General features: G+C 37.8%; 1 protein-coding gene across 1 annotated transcript; it reads left to right on the forward strand.

Moving 5' to 3' along the window:
• Window positions 1–104: 104 nt before the first annotated feature.
• Window positions 105–18,286, forward strand: LOC139147817 (uncharacterized). Its single transcript, XM_070719026.1, has 13 exons — window positions 105–172; window positions 1,765–1,885; window positions 2,611–2,726; window positions 4,132–4,225; window positions 5,407–5,540; window positions 10,814–11,033; window positions 11,705–11,777; window positions 12,376–12,506; window positions 12,836–12,908; window positions 13,514–13,705; window positions 13,913–14,340; window positions 15,171–16,941; window positions 17,019–18,286. The coding sequence occupies exons 1-12, from the start codon at window positions 105–107 to the stop codon at window positions 15,288–15,290; spliced, it is 1,770 nt and encodes a 589-aa protein (XP_070575127.1). The 3' UTR covers window positions 15,291–16,941; window positions 17,019–18,286.
• Window positions 18,287–18,496: the final 210 nt, after the last annotated feature.

Below are 18,496 nucleotides of genomic sequence, written 5' to 3' on the forward strand. Positions count from 1 at the left end.
GGTAGATATGGTAACATAAAAACAATTTTTCAAGTTTTCATCAAGCCTTTTTAAAGTCTGGTAAAACAAAATTGCAGAGACACACCCGACCCACTTTTTGCGCAATGCATGCTGGGAAAATAATGGCGGTCAACACAAGTAATGGGTGTAAAGCTAAGTGTCCAAAACAAACGTGAGTTCTGCCAGCATGACGCCTGCCGAAGTCAGCAGATGATGTTGGCAAGATTGATATAAAGAACTGGTCCAGAAAGCTAGCGTTCTTTGGTTTGTACAATCTCGGAACCTCAACGGGGCACAACTTTGCTGCAGTATAGTATTAGCAGCTCGAAGTTTTGCCAGGGGGGTTGTGTGGACTGTAGGCTACAGTCCACACCGGGGTCCAGACACTTCGCACCAAAACCAGTTCGCCCCACACAACTTCGTCCCAAAACCATTTCGCACCAAAACCACCTCGTCCCAAGTACTACCTCGTCCAACGCCACTTCGCCCCAAGTACCACCTCGTACTAAAACCACTTCGCTTACCGTATAGTTCCGTCAACTTGTCCTAAAACATCGATGTCACGATGTATCATTACGTTGTTTTTACCTGCAACTTGGCTACCACGAACCATTTATTCTTCCATGAAACCATACCATATATTAGAAAAAAGAAACACACAAACTACTAAATGGTACATATCAGGTGCCGTGCGCGGTATTGCACGATGCGATGTCATTTTCTCGAAATGTGTACAATTTCAAGATTTCAGTCCTGGGATGGTAGAAGGTGATTAAACTTCACTGGCAGTGGTTGGTTATTTTCAGCTTTTAATGGTCACCGATAAATCGTGGTTTTTTTTTTGGTCGCAATGGTTTGGGCGACGTGATTTTTGGGGCGAAGAGGTTTTGGTACGAGGTTGTTTGGTGCGAAGTGGTTTTGGTGCGAAATGGTATGGGACGAGATGGTATGGTGCGAAGTGGTTTTGGTGCGAAGTGTCTGGGAACCGTCCACACAACCAAAACTTTTGTCTCATGCTGGTTTTGCCTTGCTGCGGATCCGTAGCCCTACCACTCCCTTTGCTTATACCACTCCCCAACACAACAAACAAAGGGAGTGGTAGGGCTACGGATCCGCAGCAAGTTTTGCCACCCTGTTGCAAATTACAACCCGAGGCAAACCCTCGAGCTACAGCACTACAACAAAATACAATTTACAAGGTTCATTCGTATTGCAAATATTTTGCGCTCTGAAAAGTGCCGGGGAGTGGAACCCACGTGTACTGTTGTCTGGGTGTGACGACCAGGTCGCTAGGCTTTCTGCTTTAAAGTTTATGGAGGCTCTGCGTCCCGAATACCGGCCTTTTTGAATTATTGGTATATGTGTATATGAGAGAGAGAGCTCTGCTTCTGTGTTGCGCTCCCCTCCCCGACATGCGCAAATTGCAGACCTGCATTGCATTTCATATTCCATGGTGAAATATTTTTGCATTGAACTGACAGTTAACATGGATGTAAAAAATGCAGTTAAAGCATTAAAAAAACATGCAGTTAATCAGTTCGTTGATCTGCAATCCATGGTATGCTAGAAGTGTTAAGGTTTTTGCATTAAGCTTTCAGATGAAAGCCAGATCCGCACTGTAAAATGCTGCTCTAGAAAGTTTTCGCTGTGATATTTTGCTGTCTGACTCTAAAAAAAAGCTGTAGTAGCTTGGTTAAATTGTAACTTCAGATGGTGATAGCAAATGTCAGGTACAACAAAACAGTCTTTTCTTTCATTTAACAGGTACCACATAATGGATAGGTATCTTCGAGAGCCTTGGATTCAAAATGTTGTCGGAAAAACAGTCCTGTCTAACAGTTATGAGGAAGAAATAAATAAAGCCACAGTAGCCTTTGTTCTGAAGGTACATGTAAACCTAAACATGAGGACTCTTATTGAGAGTTACATTTATTCCATTGCTCTTATTTTAATGACCAGAAAAGGAAGTGCTGAGGTACTAAGTATCATAGTAGCTGTGCTGTATTTAGAGATAACTTCCCATACAAAACTTGTACAAGAGTATACATAGTACATACATTGTATATGAACACACTCTTTATACAGACCCAGCAACAGACTCAGACGCACACTGTTAGTGAATGAAATTTTTGTGACCACTATAATACTTCATTTTGTTGGTGAAATGCTGTACTGAAAGCAAAACATTCTTGTGAAAGAAAGTTACCAGTGTTGGGCAGAAAACTTTACATTTTTCCTAAGACACTCAGTGAAGAGATTTTGCTTTCACAGTATTCAATAAAACTAAAGTAGTAAATTCATACCATATGAAACACTTGTATGTGAAACCATATAGTGGTCAAGAAAACTGCCAAATAAATTTCTTTATCATTTATACATGCATTGCACATACTAAAGATTTTTGCCCAGTTAGTGTCCATGGTAATTTATGTTACAACTTTCCATTATGTCTAAGTGTAATCATTTTATTTGAACTGCGTCAGGATGAGCATGGATGCGTTTTTCCTTTACACACTACTGCTTATTATGGTTGCCTTGTGGCTGAGCTTCAGTCAACTTGTGATGGTTTATTGAGTAATGTGTTTACAATTTGTTATCTGTTCATTTCAGTTATTCATTTCTGTAAAAGGGGGACCAGAGAATGCAGTAGCTTTTGGCCAGTTGACAGACGATGATGTGATCATAACTGCTCTGTTTTCAGATGTTTGTGTTGACACTTTTGAAAAGTAAGATTTGACACACTGTTATTTGTAACTTATTCCCATGCACTCCTCTTTGACTGCAGAAAAATTTGATATATCTCACTTTTTGATATAAGGTTGACTCAAAGAGACTGCCATAATTCCAATTGGTAAAGAGCGCGTAGAAATTCTTGTATGATAGACGGCGCACTGATGGTACAGTCATATAACAACTGTGATATTCATGATGTTGTGTTGGGATTTGCTCTTGAACAGGATTTAAACTCTTGAGCGCCAAAGCAAATTTTTGTTGCCTTTATAAAATATATCCACATCAATTTTTTTCAGTGTTTTGACAACATTTTGATAAAAACTTTAGCGAATGAAACGTGATTTCCTTTTGCTGCAAAATTATCAAAAAAAGTATGGAAAAATTAATTAAAATTTGTTAAATGTTGAACTATAATTTTGGTGTGAAAAAAATTACAGCACTCAAAGGGTTAAGGGTTAAATGAAAATTTGTAGTAATGAAGTACGCGTACGTGTATGGAGAGATATTTTCAGTGATTTCACCTATCAGGCTGTGTTTCTTGAAGACAATTGCAGCAAAACAGTTGACAGCGAATACTCAATATTTAATGTATGTGTATATGCATATTTAGTTGTAGATTCTATCCAACAAGTTCACTTATTTTTATCCCAAATGTATTTGTTGAAATACAGTCTTAGCCTTGCCAGGACAACACACAGGAGTACATATGCAATGTTATTGTTGACAACGTAAAATCCCAGTCTGGACTAGAATTCAGTTATCAACAATGATAGAGGATATTACTCACATATTCAGGCTGTGTTGATAGGCTAAACACACTTGATTTTAGTAGAAGAACGAAAAAGTGCGTTTTCCAAATGGGAACAAAAATATAGAAACCAACAAAATTACAGCAAATGAAGTTTTAAAGGATCACTGATATTTCCAGGTGGGGATGGGGTGAGGATGAACATCATAAACAACTGAATATATTTTGCTTAACTGTATATTTATCATCATATCATACCAGTATATTGATGGTGCAAATACTGTGATCTGATTGGTCGAGACACGAAAAGAACCGTGGTATATTGGCGATATACCACGGCTGGCATAGGCGCGAGCTCTCAGCTTGAGCAAAAATCTGTTTTTGACGTTCCATGCCAGAATTTCAATATACTGTTATGATATAATAGCAATAAATCACACCCAGCGACGGTATACCACTCGATTTTGACCAGTTCACTTCATATATGCACTCGCTATCGCTCGTGCATATATGTCGTGAACTGGTCAAAATCTCGTGGTATACCGTTGCTGGGTGTGCTTTATTATTTATCATTATTTAAAATTTGTAAAAACGTGTTCAATCTTGCCCACAGATGTATTTGTTCATCGGGATCGTCTTTCACTTTTCAGGGAAGAAGAAGACAAAGATTTCTTCCTTGATCTGGAAGATTCTGTCATCATCATAAAACAGTACAAAGTGCTTGCAAGTTTAGATTCTAACATGGTGAGTGAAATACTTCAGCCATTCAGACATGAGAACAGTGTTTCTTTGACTCCTCATCATATGCCATGTATATTCCTTGGTATAATGTTAACCCTTAAAGCAATGTAATTTTCCCCCCCAAAAAATCAGGGCAACATTTTAGCAATTTTTATGAATTTTTCTGTAAGTTTTTCAATGATTTTGGACTAAAGGGACATAAATTTTCATTGGCTACACTTTTTGACCAAAATTTGGGGAAAAATCAGAAAAAATTTGTCTACATCTGAAACAAATTGTTGGCGTTAACGTTATATCGTCTAAAGGCAACAAAAATCGACTTTGGCACTCAAAGAGTTAACTCTCTCACAGCTTCTCAATGACTAGATTGGAAACTACTCTCATATGATATGCATGCCCTGAACAGTCAAGCCATGTACTGTTTGGCCCAGCAAGCCGGGCTAGCCATCCAAATTTCACTATGTAACCTGGCTAACACTGTAGGTCTGGTCTCGTTTGGGTTGACCACTGAGTGCGCATCACTTTATGGTAGAAGATCAGAGCTGTATTGCGAAAGACGGGCTATGAGTACTCATCGCATCATAACAAGTCAATATATATTTATTTATTTCACTTTATTTCGGACTAAATCAGTCCATAGAATTCTGATTTCATAGGTATGAAAGGTTTCTTAGAACATTACAAAATATAATGTTTCTTTTGTATAATATTGTGTTGATAGAGAAAGACAAAATCAAAGGTACAGGGAATCGATCCACAATTAACAAATATTGGAGATGAAATAAAGACGATCATATACCAGCCTCACGATTATATTTTCACTTCTCAATAAGCGTGTCATAAAACCATACATTTGTTTTCCAAGAAGTACATCAAAGTTGTACAAATTATTGGTAACAAATATTGCACTGGCACTACTCCGTTTGTCAAATCCTAGAAATATCCAAGCTGCGTTATTGTTAGCGACCTTCAACTTTCTCATGTCACTGGCAGTATGGCAGTATATGCCAAGCTTATTATGAACTTGTATAAATTGTTGAAATGATTCCAACAAGATTCCAGCCAGTTGTCTTCACAGAAAAACTATGTCATTCTGTTAAGGAAGGAAACAGCTTGTAGATAAAGAAGACATATTTGCTATGAAATAATCATAGTGATTATATTCTGATCACATTTCTCTACAGTTGAAGAGTTCCTTTGTCCTGTACATCAACAAAATTACAACATGGTCTCTGAAGGAAAAGAAGCTATGCAGACCCAAACTTCCCCAGATTATGGACATCCCGGCGTTTCGAAATATGATGACAGTAGTGTGGAGGTAATTTGTAGTCTTGCATGTACACAGACTCCGCTAAAAATTCAGCACACCCTGAAAAGCACTAGTTGTAAAAATCATTGCTTGTCTGATGGTGTCTGTAAGTTAGAACGTGCCTTGGAGACAGATGTTTGGACACTCAGAATTTTACAATACTTTTCTAGTCTATCACATGTCAGGGCTCATTTTGAAGCTCATGGAGTAAATTAAATTTTCACTTTCTCATTTTAGTGAAAATTGAAAAAATTAAGAATTGTATTTTGCACCGTGGATTAACTCAGGGATGGCAGCCATTTTGAATTTCAAGTGTTGATAAATATTGTATATTCAGTGTTTCCCCTGGGTTCCAAAATCTTGTAGCAAATTTGGCTAGAAGCCCTAAAAAATTATTTGCCAAACCAGATATTCAATTAGCCAAGCTGATACCACTGATCACAAATGACATCATTTCTTTCTCATAAATATGCAAAAATAAATATTTGTCTGCACATCCGTAAGAATGACGGAAATAAACCCTGTTAGTGCTACTATGGATACTAAAAGTAACACCAATTTATGGTTCAGATTACAAGGTGCCAATTTCAGCCACACATTATACAACATAAATTTGTCCGAATTTCAAGCGACACTTGTTCAAAGTTAGGCGTATGCAACTATATTTTAGTAACAAACCTGAAATCGCTATCGTGCGATACTGTACATATAACTACAGACAACGGCACGAAACTGGTTCAGCATACTAGTTTTTTCAAACGAATCAGATATCAATTCTCGTAGCAGTTCAAAAGTAAAATACTCTCAGACTTGAGAAACATGTGCATTTTAGACTTCCAATACATATGCTTTATGCTTGAAGTTTAGCAAGCAAAGCTCGGACAGCGCACAGCGTATCAATGGCGCTTGGGTCAGGGGTCATCTCAAAGACGTCAGTGTGTAACCACAGCCAGCTTGAATCATATGCCATGGATCGCGGAAATCACGGATCATAAATCCAAATGTTTACGTCTATTATGTAAACAGAACCGTAAAATATCAAATATATACCCTTTTGATATGGAGAAACATCTTTTTGTTTCACTGACGATCAAGTTAAATGCTCAAATATCGCGACAAGACTTTGCGTATTTATTTGCACGATATGAATGCGGAACAAGGCCGACTTGGCGGACGAGTGAGCACCATCTCTGAAAGTCTGTATACGATGTCACGTCACAATACACCACGGTCCGTGATACACTGAAATTTGTCTCGATTTTGTCTTTAAGGAAGCCAATTCACACAAGTTTCTAACGCCAGTAAAGGTATTTTCTTGTTGGCAGCAATACACCACGAACATTTTCGCTATTCAGGAGTGCCTTACTCGCTCTACGTTCTAAAAAATGCATGCGCATGCTTTTGACCATGCATGCCGCTACATTCCTAGTTCCTTTCTGAATTCACGGTCGACTTTCCTACACTGATCACAATTTTTCTTTCCATTTCATAGCTTTACTTGCGTTCAGAAGCTGTGTTGTAGGGGTGGTCCCCCCATATTGGTGGAGCAGCCAAAGTCAAAAAGAGAAGTTTGCTGTCTTTGCTTAGTTTCACCATGGAGGTAGCAGAGACTCTCTGCTACCTCCATGGTTTCACCGTCACTACGATCCTTCAGTGTTGACCATGACATGGCTGTCACTGCACGGAGTACTCTGTAGGCACTCATTGTGCGTAGTCAAACCCAAAACTTAGCAACATTTTAGTCGAATAGTCATGGTAAACATATGGGTACTTTTGGTTTGTGAGCTATTTCGTTACAATTTTATTCATTACTGTATGTGTTACAAATACGATCTCCTGACGCATAAGGTCAGGGATGCACAGAGATAAAGCATTACATCTCAAGTTGAATGCAGGACAGCGCGTGGACAGACAAAGTGATGACGTCATAGTGCAATTTTCGATTCGCAAGTTTGGCTAATTTTTGCCAAAATCTTCTTGCCAAACACTACTTTTTTCTCGCATTTGCGATTTGGCGAGCGGGCAGCGGAAACACTGTTTATTTGTTTCTCTATTACCCAGTTTTGCACCTGATTTTTATTCACAATGACAAAAGTGAATATTTGAAAGTTTCTTTGTGGAAAGTTTGAGGAAACATTTAGACTTTCAGTTCGTGAGTGTTCAGTTCCTTAATAATAATAATAATAATAATAATAATAATAATAATATTTATTTCTTACACGCACTACACATACGTCTCAGTGCGATTTACAAATTTAAAAAATAGTGATTGAATGCAAAAATGCTCCAAGGTAATGTTGAATTGTACAGCTTTGCATAGGCCTACTTGAAACGCCTACTATTTAGCCTGTCAACACGGCATCTGTATATTTAAATGCACTGTTATTGTTTACATTTAAAGTCTAGTCTGGACCAACATCCACTGGTCAACGATAACAAGGCACTTTGCACATATAATATTATATAGGGCTCAGCCCTTGGTGTCGCGCCAGGGGTTAAGATTGGCAATGTTATTTGTATTGATTCATGATAAAATGTAATTAATTGTTCTTCATAAACGTTTATATGACAACTATGCCCAGTTTCCCTCTGATGAAAGCAGTTCACGTAAGTACAAGACGTCAAACCCTGCAGCAGAGCAGGTATAGATTTTCTGTAACGTGTAAAAATTTTGGACAAAAATTGGCAATTTTTACAATGATAACAGCCTATTGCGTTAAACAAGGGACGTATTATGCAATAATTATCATTGTAATGGTAACCGCACTGCCCACCTTCCACTTGCAAGCTGAAAACACGGTGCCTCGTGCTGAAAACTACAGCGTTCCGTCTAAAAACTGGCAATTTTGAATCTAATATTGACACAGGGGGGCGCTTTTCTGAAATTAAATCCCAGCATTCTTTGCGTATGCCCCCGTTCATATGCACGACAGTTTTCTCCCTTTATCTACATAAACGATATTTTGTATCGGCGACAAGGTGCATAATAACATTTACTGGCAAATAAAAGAGGTATATTTTATAAATGGCATGTTATATAATAGTAATTTGTTTCGTATTTGTTTATTTACGAGTACTCAAAAAAAAACATGGCGGCGCCCGTGAAAGAAGGGTACACTTCCGGTTACTCGCATAGTATATTATGAATAAGCGCATGCGTAGTCAGTAAGCCGCTGGCGCGACTATGAACCAGGTTGATAAGGGACCGTCTCAGATTGTCGCATAAGTTCAAAAAGTTAAATTCGTATGTTTATGGAGGGAGGGGGTTTGACCTCCATTCAATTAGTGAACTTGACTGTCACACCTATATTTTTGATTTTTGATCACAAGATGTTTGTATATAAAAAGAAACAAGAAAACTGCTCACTCGTGCTAACAAATATTATAGTAACTGTTTCTAGCTAGTTTGTGTTCCAAATACAATTTACTGACAGTAACATTATATCCTAAACCTTTCATTCATCAAATTAAAGAGATAAAAAGTATCTTTTTTTTTAAATGTGCTAGAAGTGTCTGCCTGCTCTAACCACACCTGGTCATTTCACCCTCTCTGTGTTGACAAAACAGCACTGAATACCCCAGTCTTCACGAGATGCATAATTCTCAGTACATTGTTCTCTCAGGCACACATCAACATTTCGCACTTTTGAACTTTCGTTTAGGGGGAGGGGGTTTGGATCTAAACAAAGGAATTTCATTTCTTGAACTTGTGTGACAATCTTAGACGGTCCCTAAGCTGACTACCATGATTCTCAATAAACTATTGGCAGTAGAACAAGAAACTGTAGCTGTCATTAAAAAACAAAAATGGTGGAAAAATAATCAAAAGTTACAGCTGCTGGCCCTTTAACAGTACAACTTGACGTCTCCTTTTTTTCAAATCACCCTTTTGTAGCAAAGAGGTCCCAGACCTTGCACATATCAATGCATGCTTTGTAAATATACCATGATGTTTCTGTGGCAGTCTCTTCAGTTGCAGAACACCCAAACTTTCTTCAACAGCAGAATGTCACAAAATTAAGTTTATATCAGCATGTCAGACACATTTCTGTTGTCAGAGCATTCCTGTCATGGCTCCACCTTCCCAACAAATGATATGACTTATTTTTAACACACCTACAAGCTGATCATGAGAGGTCAAAACAAAAGATTAAGCTGTTATGCTGACGGTATACAAAAAGTTAAACTTGTGAAATGCACATAGCTGGGAGAATGAAAGTATTTCATGCTCTATGCTGCGCAGTAATCTCATCAAAAACCATGTTTAAAAGATCACTGCCCTGCTTGGATTTAAATTTCTTTTGTATCCTCGTAAAAGTGACTCACTGTTCACCATGAGAACATGGCCAACAGTGAGAACTACATAATGAAAGAGATAGCTCAGCATTGTTATGATGCATTAAGTTTGGAATTCCTTGTTATGTAACTTAGGGTGCTTATATGTCTGGCACCAGCAAAACACTGACTGTGTGATCCTGCTGAGTTTGCAACTTGTACTTGTTTTGTCTCCACTAATATGTATGTGCAGCTCATCCATGAAGTACATCAGTGAATTGTGACAATGTACATATTGTGTACCATGCACAGTAGATAGACATACGCTGCAGTTTTGATTATGCATAGGGTTACTAGTGTTTTGAAGTGCGCCCTCTAGAGGCTGTAAAGGTACAGAATGTTAGAAATCAATGTGATATGCCCCATTGACATACAGTTAGGAATAATACTGTCAGTACATTAAAGAAATTTAGTTACTTTTACTGAAGAGAGTAACTTTAATTCGTTCACCCTCAGGAGTTTGTGAATGCAAGTAGATTCTGTGCAGAACAGTAACCAAATATGCTGTAATGGTCATGACTATCACCTATACAATATAACAACAACAGAGCTACTTATAAATACACAAATTTTTGAGTTTTTACAGAGCACCTCGTGTAGTGCTCTCAATCTCTCAAGCACTCACAATGGATTATTTACTTCAAACTGCCAGACAGTATCACTTCTCCATCTCCTAAGTCAGTAAAAGGAAATGTTAAGCCAATTCCATTCGTATTTTCATCAACTTGGTTTGGTGTGTTGTGGCAGGTTTTGTCAGCAAAAATCATATTTACAGCATCTAGGTATTCAGGAACAAAAGTTTGTGTTCAATTGTAAAAGTATAGCATAAGTCGTGCCTCACTGGTCCTAAATAACTTGACTTGGTAATGACATGTGAATTTGGCAGGATAAGGGTTAGTCAGTAAAACCAACTCATTACAAAACACAAATTTCCATGGGCTTTTCAGTGACGCTTACAAAACTACCTCAGATGAAAACTCGGACAGTGAGGCCAGTCAACTAGCCTTGTCCGGAGCCATTGAATTTGCTGAAGAGTTAGCGGATGAAGTGCCTGCGTCTAAGACTGGAAAAGATAACGCTGGAAACACCAGGCGAAATGCTGAAAATATTGCAGATGATTATGAAGATGTCCAAAGTCCATTTTCATCACAGTATGAACAGCCCCAGGTAGGGTACATGTTGGGAAATCCTAATGTTATTAATTTCAGGGAAATGGTTTTTCTTTACCACTTACTCCATTCCAGTTTTCTTTTGATGAGATCCTCTCTCAGTGCAGGACTTTGAAAACTTATTTTGAATGATCTCAAGTGATTGATTGTCTGGGAATAAAAAAACTAACATATCAGAGGAAATTTTTCCATTGGTTTGTTGTTTGACATGTACTTCATTTCTGATCGCAATGGTTTTTCCCAATCAAACATGTATATGCCAAAATGTTCAAAAAGTTTACCTTGAACTCAATTACTTACATGAGACGTCTACCTTGAGGTAGTTCTTGTTTCAAAAATGAGAGACTTGAACTTTTGCTCAAACTTTCCTCAAGCAAACTTTCAACCATTCTCTTTCAAAATAAAGAATAAAAAAGCAGGGGTCACTGTGCAAATTTGGGCACTAGAGTGAAAAATAACCTGATATTGACAAATATATGAAAATCAAAATGGGTGCCATCGTTTTGTTCTCTGTACTAAGCTTCAAAATGAGCCTCCACAAGTAGGAGGTCAAAAGAATATTGTAAAAGTTTGAGAGTCTGAATATCTGTCCATGAGGCGCAATCTACCTTAATGGTATTGATGCCAGTCATTTATTCAGTGTTGACTCTAAAGATATTTATTCTACAGGGTCCAGACGGCTTGGATTATAAGGACAGTGAGATTCCAAGAAATATGCTAGTGAGATTGAAGAATATTGAAGGTATTTAGTAAACCATTCTATAGTGTGGACATTGCAATTTTAATGGTGTAGATGTAATTGTTGTAGTCTGAAATGTGAGCAACACTTTCCCAGTGCTTGTGAACATTCCATCGTCTGCTTTTTGTGTGACAATCTCAGTATCTTGTATCTTCCAAAGTGTAAATTAGAAAGTAATCTTCAAGTTATGTGCTGCCACTGCTGGTGAGTGAGCTTTATCCAGAAGAGGTGGTACTTATGAGAATTTTGTTTCTCCTCAGACCCTTTGATTAAATTTCATAGGTTGACTCATCAGCATTCACTCATCAAAGTTAACTGTTCAGCTTCCTCTTTTTACTGTAGATTCGCGCAGTGTACAGGTCTCATGACAACTGTTCACCAGAAGTAATCATCTGTTCACAAACATTGATCTAACATTTATCCATACATTGAGCATAGATATCAATGGATGGAGCTTGTGGATTGAAGATTATATTATATTTATAGAGATACTGTGATACTTTTGGTTTGAACCACTCCACAGTATTTATATTTGTTTGTCTTTGTATCTCTTTTTCTTGCCTGCCTGGCTACCTGTCTGTCTGTCTCTCCGTCTCTCCAGAGTGGAAGGATGACTACTGCCCTCCAGTGACAGCTCATGATCCCAGTTCCATGTCGTACTCTGACACACAGAGAGGACAGCGTCTAGGGGATTTGCCAGATTCTGTGGATGGTTTAGTGTCAATGATGGGGGTAAGTATAGATAAACAGGATTCACGTTGTACCGTGTTTCCATCAAAGTCTCTGCACTGAGTTGATGGACTGTCGGCAGTGTTGATGCCATCTAGACCTGTATTTCCAAAACAGCTGCTCAAAATGGCACAACTGCATAATGGTGTATGAAGTCCTCCTCACAGAATTAATTTGCATATCTCAAGATGCTTTGCTTAGTAAATGTTGTACGACAGCCATCCTTGAAGTTGCTGAGAATTAGAATAAGATGAAATACACCTTAGTTTTCATATCAATATTCACTGTGAAAACCAAGCTGTGATGACCATAACTACCTTTCTTTCCCCCAGTCTTCCAGTCCAATGAATCCAGCTGATTATTTGGAAGACTGTCATCTCGCCATGCAAACCCAGCTAAGTTCAGGTATATAGCATCATTCCCTTTCTAGAGATACTTGTCAAAATATTATTTTCTTCTCCTTCCAAAAATTTTTGTGATTTTTTTTCTATGCTGTATCATGTGAGAAAAGCTGTCAGCTTTAGCTGAGAATCCAAAGTTTTCTGAGAAGATGTTATGTTTATAAACTGGTTCTACGCATTTATTGGAACATTCAAGCTCTTATGAAAAAGCCTGGATTTTGAACTATTGCAGCATTTACATTGAGATATTATGAAATTGGTTTCTGAAAAGGATAAAAACTTTTCTATTGAGGGAATTTTACAGTTAACAGGAGATGCTTGCAAAGGTACCCCCAAATATGGGTGCATAGGTGTTTGCAAACCATCCAGAAAGATATGGTGTTTTGAAATCCTTCAAGTAGAATGGTTCTTTTCTTTCATCATTGAAGATTTTTTGCACTTGTTCAATGTGATAATTCTTCAGATAATTCAACTTCAGATAGTTTTACAGCATTTGTAGCATATCCTTTGCCTGATGTAACAGCAACAGAGGCAATCGTATACGTATGCTTGTTCACGTGTTGTAGTGTTGTAATTTGATATTGCCATAATTCCTGATTTACCCCTCAGATATTTCAAAATCATCTGGAATTGCCTCGGTTCACGTCCTGTCTGAAGAGAAAGACTCAGTCCAACCTGAGTGCAGATCCTCTGATGACGATGTGATCATCCTATCACAGACTGAAATGCCAGCGCCACTGGCACAGAGTACACAAATAAATCGGCGCCTGGAATCTGGAAAGTCAACAGGAAAACAGACAGGTAACTCAGGGAAAAACAATGTAAAATCACCAATCCTGCCTTCACTGAATAGTATCAGTAGTATTTCATCCGATGCAAAGACAGAGGATAAGAGTACATCTCATCTTATGAGGAGTCGGCTGAGGTCACGCCCTAAGGCACAAGTTTTGGGTCCACAGAGACATTCAGATGCAAAAACTGATGACAAAATCACACCTACACTTACAGAACTTCAGAAACAGAGTCCAGAAGCTGTACATATACTCAGTCCAAAAGGTTTCAGTGAAAGCCAACATCGGAGCCAAACTGACTTTAGAAACAAATTTCGCAAGAGGAAACTTCAAAAAGAGTTTGAAGAAGTGACAAACCTCAAAGACAACAGTAGATCAAGGAATAAAGCCCACACAGCCTGGGAAGAAAGACCTGCCACCGGGAATGGGCATTGTGATGATCGGTTGTCAGATTTACAGAGTACAGATACAGCCGAACGTTCTGATACATCTAAGAGTGATGTTTCCACTCGGGGAATGCGAAAGTCACATAGGGAATCAAGTCAAATGAAAATTACTTTGAAGTCACCGGACGTTAATGTAGCAGAGTCTCTGGACCACTCACTGCCACCGTATCAGCCACCCAGGGGGTCTGGTCAAGTCAGTGTAAGTATTCAACCCACTGATCATCAAATTTTGGTACAACCCTGGTGTTTCCTATGGCAAAAGTTGGACCTCTATACGGAGAAATGGGGAGGAAATGGTAGAGTTTGATATCCAGAGAGTTTGTCTAAGAGTGTCATTGGCAAGTTTATCGAGGAAAAAAACATTCTGATGTCCCATATTCAGTTTCTTGGAGAAGACATAGTGGTTTCAAAGATCAGTGACACAGATTACTGAACTGAGGGAATAATCTCAAACTCATGTATGGTTGAACGATTTAAACTTTTCACTTTTGTACTGTGATCTAACTATGCAAGTATTTGAACACTAGTATCCTTTGTAATGTATAAGGAAGAATTGCTCCAGGGACAGATATTCAAGCTTTCCAACTTTTACAATATTTTTTTGGCCCACCATTTTTTGGGGGAGGCTCATTTTTAAGCTTATGAAGTTAAAAAGTTTTCGACAGCATAGCTTTATGAAAATTGGAAATTAAATTTTCACCAATGGACATAACACAGGGATGGCAGCCATTTTGAATTTTCAAATATCAGTAAATATTTGGTGATTTGTTCCTTTAGTACCAAAATTTGCACGGAGTTCCCTGATTTTTATTATTTATTTTAAAAGACAATGGTTTCAAGTTAGCCGGAGGAAAGTTTTGAATAAAAGTTAATGTCTTTCATTTTTGAGGCACGACCTACCTTAATGTAAAAGCAAGACAACACCAGGGTTGGTTGAATCATTACTGTGCATCCATGTGACTTGAGTATGTTAAATGCAATTATGATAGACGTCTTGTTTATTTGAGATTTTTCACTTTTTTAATGCAGATTCCGCAATACGATGATGACTTTTTGGAAATTCAGAAGTCGTTGCTCAGTGTCACCTTTGACCTTAGCTGGATGAAGAGTTATTACCTTGAACTAGGTGCAAAGCACGGCAAAACCTGAGCACTGGAAAAACTTGTGAGTGAGCGCGGTCAATGACTATCAGACAGTGGTCTATTATGTGTGCTCCTGATATACTTTCAAAAACTGATAAGGGTGTATGGGACTCACACAACAGGTCTGTTGCTATGCACTACATATCCCAACATTCCTTGTGCATTTAAACCAAAATTTTAAAATGGCAGCTGTAACCAAATTGATGACCGTGGCTGAAGCAGCTTCATAGAAACAAAAGGACGCAACCAAACTCTATTTGGTAAAGTGTTGTAGTGATTGGAAAGCTACAAAACTGGTGAACTACGAACATGCATCAAATCCTGAATTTATCACATTGCTTGACATTCATCACCAATTTCTGGGAAGAGGCAATGTTTATCAACAAGAAAGTTGTGCAGCTGCAGATGAGACAACGCCGTCCCTTTAACACAAAAAAGTTTTTAAATGGCTTGGACCCAGAGGCTGATTTCAACATGGAAAATGGTCTGCCAGCCGCCACTTGAAGGAAAACACTGATTGACCAAGTACAGCGACATGGACATGGCAACAGGCTCCTAAAATCCAATTTCTGCCTTTTCAAAATATAAACCCTTTTTGCTGTCAGTACTGCCAGTACTATCAGCTTAGATGCTTGGTTCCTATAATCTCTGAAATTCTCTAATTTTCCATTGAGTGTTGGTAACAACCTCTCCTCAATATTTCTGAAGTTTTTCTGCCATAAATGACCGAAAGTGTCACCTCATTCTTCCTTGCACTCTTAGAGCACAACTGCTTTTGTTTGTCAAACAATCCTGCCGTTTGAACGGGATGTATTCTCAGCATAGTTGAATTTACATGATTAATTCTTGTTTTCATTGGCATCTTGACCTATTCACCCCTGGTTCCCAGTAAACTAGTCCACAATCACCATTGTGAACAGTGTGTTTGGGCTAAACCATGGTTGTGGAAGGGTTAATTAATGTCAAGTTACAGTGATCAAAGCAATAACTGTTCAGAGCAGCTTTTTGAGATGAAATTACAAGTTGCTCTTCTTCATTCCTCAAGAATATTCTTTAGCAGTACAATTTCAACATAATTTATTTGTTATGGAAGCTCACAGATTTTCCATGGACAATCTTTCCAGAAAACCTGAACTCATGTTCCATTATGAACTTTAAATTACACCATGTTGTGTTCACACTCCATCAGCTGTATATTTTTTGCATTTTTTTGATAAAATGGTTTAAAATCAAATTCTACTTGCCGTGTATAAAAATGCTTATTGAAGTGCGACCGCACTGAGTTTGTCAAACATTGGCACCCAGTGCACAATGTAGATTTCAACAAATAAACGATTTCTGAGTTGCACTTCAAATATGGCCGCCGCAAATATACATGTAAGCACTTGAATTTAACGATCAAATTCATCACCAAGGATTGAAATGGCGACATTTTCGACAATGTGGCTAAATGACACGAATCCAAAACATCTTTTTCAAGATTGGATAGTATTTTTGTGGTAAAGACAATACAAAAATATACAGCTAATTGGGTTACAAGTTATTGTATTTGAAATTTACAAATTTTGTCAAACACAGTTTTGTACTGGAAACTAGATTGTAAACACTTACTTTTGGTATTCATGGTAGCTTTTCCGTGAACTTGTGGATGACCATCAATATTCTGTTCTTTCCTGATTTTGTAGGATCATTCTTGTTGTCATGCTGCATCAAGAATGCAACACGAAAAACATACTTCCAGTGATGAATGCCTTACTGGGATCTTGTATCCAACTCAGATAAACATTTTTGTGACTCATGAAAACAATCAGTACCAAATATGAATTTCTTTATCAAAATCTTGTACAAAAATTAAGTGTCTGGTCAAAGTTTCCTTGACCAAACTTTGTACACATCCTATCAAATTTCTATTTTTTCACATTTTATTGTGGTATATCTAATCTTTTATTCAATTTCTTCAAAGTCAAGATGTCCTTCCTTGGTTACTGAGTGTCTAGCTACTCTCCTGTAAGAGCAATGGGACATTGCATGAGGCAGCGTATTTTGATGATATTTTTGCAGGCAATGTATATTGGCAAACTGGACAACCACTGATGAATTTTTGCCAAGCACTTTCGAGATGTGCCAGGCAGAGTTGTGCAGATACCACGAAGGGACAATGAAGTTACCAGGGGAAAATATTGTTACTCGATACTGAAAGCTGGACTGAGAGAAGGAAAGAGTTTGTGTTCATTCGTTAGTCCTTAAATTGTAAAGTCAACTTGAAAGTCCTTGAAAATCAAATCAAATCCCGGAAAGTCCTGGAAAATTGATCCAATTTTCAAAAATGACACGATGATCACTCGTATTAAGACAAAAATGATATTTAAAATGAGATATAGTAATGATGTATTAGAAAAATGATCTTGAAAACTGTATTTTGGATCTCATAAGTCAGTTGCTGAAAAGAGTCTTTGGAAGTCCTTGAATGTTAAGTGACTTTGAGTGTATTGACTCAGTATTAATTCCTCATGATTAAATCATGTGATTTGTTCATACAGGTCGGGATAGTATAACATATCCTGACAATTCAGTGCCTTCACCGATGTATTACATGCAACAATATACTGTATGCTAGTATAGCAAGACTGTGCAATGCTTTGTCAAAGCCTTCCTGATCAAAAACAGAAATCAACCAACTATAAGGTAGCATTGATAAGGTTGCAATCTCATCTGTGTTGTTATAGTATGGAGACTGAGAATTATGTTAATGATTTCTTTCCTGTTTTATCTGATGGTCGACAACTTCTTGAGAAGCTAGGAATAATGAATCGTTTCACGTGTGTATCTTTTATATGTCTTATGTTCACTGTAAGAAGCTTCTGTCAGTGTTTGCAATATCATGTCTATGACCTGTGTACTCGCGGATGCACTCCAACAACGCTGAATTCAATTCAATATGCAATACAGTTATGTATTATTATTGTTTTTGTAATAAATCTTTGTTACCTGAAAATGAGACATAAACAGTGACTCAGAAGTTTAGTTCAGAGTGTCAGACCCTAGAGAAAATGTTTCTCGGGGGTCACATTTTCTCTGGGGTCTTATATTCAGTTATAGGTGAAGTCTTGTTTCATGTCCAGTATTTTATACTGGTAAAGTTCTTGTGGCAAAACCACTCACATGATAAAAATCAAGATCATGCAAAACTCAAAACTTTCAACAGTGAACTCT

Source organism: Ptychodera flava, chromosome 13 (genome assembly GCF_041260155.1).
Source record: "Ptychodera flava strain L36383 chromosome 13, AS_Pfla_20210202, whole genome shotgun sequence".
NCBI classification, from domain to species: Eukaryota; Metazoa; Hemichordata; class Enteropneusta; family Ptychoderidae; genus Ptychodera; species Ptychodera flava.

Excerpts from the sequence above, each read along its gene's own strand:
- LOC139147817 (XM_070719026.1), top strand. The coding sequence starts at position 105 with ATGCATGCTGGGAAAATAATGGCGGTCAACACAAGTAATGGGTGTAAA. Across the intron at positions 1,886-2,610 it reads CAGTAGCCTTTGTTCTGAAG|TTATTCATTTCTGTAAAAGG; the intron begins GTACATGTAAAC and ends TGTTCATTTCAG. Across the intron at positions 5,541-10,813 it reads ATGATGACAGTAGTGTGGAG|TGACGCTTACAAAACTACCT; the intron begins GTAATTTGTAGT and ends TGGGCTTTTCAG.